General features: G+C 39.7%; 1 protein-coding gene and 1 pseudogene across 2 annotated transcripts in view; one reads left to right on the plus strand and one right to left on the minus strand.

The window, feature by feature from the left end:
* Window positions 7–1,079, plus strand: LOC104767019 (annotated as a pseudogene).
* LOC104767018 (protein NLP1-like) overlaps window positions 1,052–2,049 on the minus strand; it is a 6,701-nt gene continuing 5,703 nt past the window's right edge. The window contains exon 6 of one of the 2 annotated variants that reach the window (XM_010491031.2): window positions 1,052–2,015. In XM_010491031.2, coding sequence (XP_010489333.1) covers window positions 1,357–2,015 — 659 coding nt within the window. In that variant the 3' untranslated portion in view covers window positions 1,052–1,356. The remainder of the gene's footprint in view (window positions 2,016–2,049) is intronic. The other variant, XM_019241399.1, reaches the window with a different exon arrangement.

Raw genomic sequence — 2,049 nt, forward strand, 5'->3', positions numbered from 1 at the left:
TTTTTTTTTTTTTTTTTTTTTTTTTTTTTTTTTTTAATTTTTATTTATAAATAAGTAAAAAGGATGCGGCATAGTTTTCTTCTCCACGATTACGATTACGGAAGGGGAAAAAAAAAAAGTTGGAAGATGAATTCAGGTATGAAGATGATGATTCCGAACCGCCGGAACGAGAAGCTCGTGGGTTTGCTTCACGAAACCGGTTCAAGAGAAGTTGTGGTCTTGTGCCATGGATTTCGATCGAACTAGGACAACACAATTCTGAAAAAAATGGCTGCTGCTTTAGAAGAAGAAGGGATCAGCGCTTTTCGTTTCGATTTCTCTGGTAACGGAGAGAGTGAAGGCACTTTCTACTATGGTAACTTCAACAGTGAAGCTGATGATGATCTTCATTATGTTATCCAACACTTGTCTGATAACATGAGCCGTGTGGTTCCTGTAATTCTCGGGCACAGTAAAGGAGGTGATGTGGTTCTTCTCTATGCAACTAAGTATCATCGCGTTAATAATGTCGTCAATATTTCTGGACGTTTTGATCTTAAGAAAGGTGTACGACTCGGAGATAACTATCTTGAAAGGATTAAAGAAGAAGGATTCATCGATGCTGTAGAGGGCAAGGTCTTTAATGGATAGGTTGAACACTGATATGCATGAAGCTTGTCTCAAGATTGATAAAGAATGCAAAGTCTTGACGGTTCATGGTTCGGATGACACCCTAGTACCAGTTGAAGATGCCAACGAGTTTGCAAAAATCATACCAAACCACAAGCTGGAAATTGTGCAAGGAGCTAATCATGGTTACACCGAACATCTGAGCCAACTGGTTTCAACAGTTGTGGTCTTTATTAAGACTGTGATTCTTGAAGAACAACTAGTCAGGTTATCTTTGGGAAATTGCTCATCATCATCATCATGATGTTACATACAGCTTGTGCTTTTTTCTTTTTCTTTTTCAGTCAACATTTATTTACTTTTTTCTTGTCTTCCATCTGGTATTCTGGTACATCAATGCAATCATGGATTAGATAGTATCCTGTAATGAGACAAAAATAAATAAGTGAAAACACAGAATATTTCAATCACCGTAGTTGCAGTCTTGCAAAGCTTAAGAAACTGGATAAAAAATGATTGTACAGGCATAAGATACATGTTTCGGGAATGTATCAGCCTTTTATACAGACATCTGCTAGGGCGATAAAGGAGACCAGTTACTATTGCCACTTCCAAAATGGTATTCAGGGCACTGGATATATGTTTACACAAGATTCCCAGGCTGAAAAGGTAAGTGAGATTTCTACAAAAGCTAAAAATCAATAGTCTTTCTGGTGCTTTGCAGTTACAACCTTCTTCGATTGCTCATCAGGAAGGACCAGCGCTACCAAAAGAACCACCCAACTTGACTTGAGAAGCTTCGTTCAGACTTATTTTAATTGTTTGGGTCTGTGTTAATCTATATATGTCGATACATTCGTCGAGATCCGCTTCACATGTCAGTAGAACCCACTCCTTATCATCATCCAGGTACTTAAGATCAAACCAGGTAATGTCATCTATGTTGAAACGCCGAGCAATCTCTTGCTGCAGCTCTCTGAAGCCGCAACTCGGGAGCAAGGTAAACCGTATTCTAACTTCACCAAATGTCGCTTTCACTTTGATGGCACCTCCAGCTCTTAAGCTCTTGTTGCTACTACCTGGTAATGGAGGTGAATTTTCAAGAACACGAGGCTCCTTCAATGTATTATGGCTCTGGGTTCTTCCAGGACAATTTGTTTCCTCCTGATTCACTTGATGCAGTTCCACTTCGCTATGAGCTCTATTTAAGGCCGCATCAGCATCCTCAGAAACTAGAATGTTTGCAGTGTTCTCATTATTGTTGCTTGAACCAGAGCTCTTGGTGCAAGGAGATGATGGTGACCTTGGTGCTGTGTTTTCCTCAGCCATAATACCGTTTTCAGTTTGAGCAGTCAAATGACTTGACTGTTCATTACTCTTCAAGGAAGGGCCATTACTGGACATATTTGGGGAGTTCAACTCTGGGAAGCTTGTATAGAA

Source organism: Camelina sativa, chromosome 19 (assembly GCF_000633955.1).
Source record: "Camelina sativa cultivar DH55 chromosome 19, Cs, whole genome shotgun sequence".
Lineage (NCBI taxonomy): Eukaryota > Viridiplantae > Streptophyta > Magnoliopsida > Brassicales > Brassicaceae > Camelina > Camelina sativa.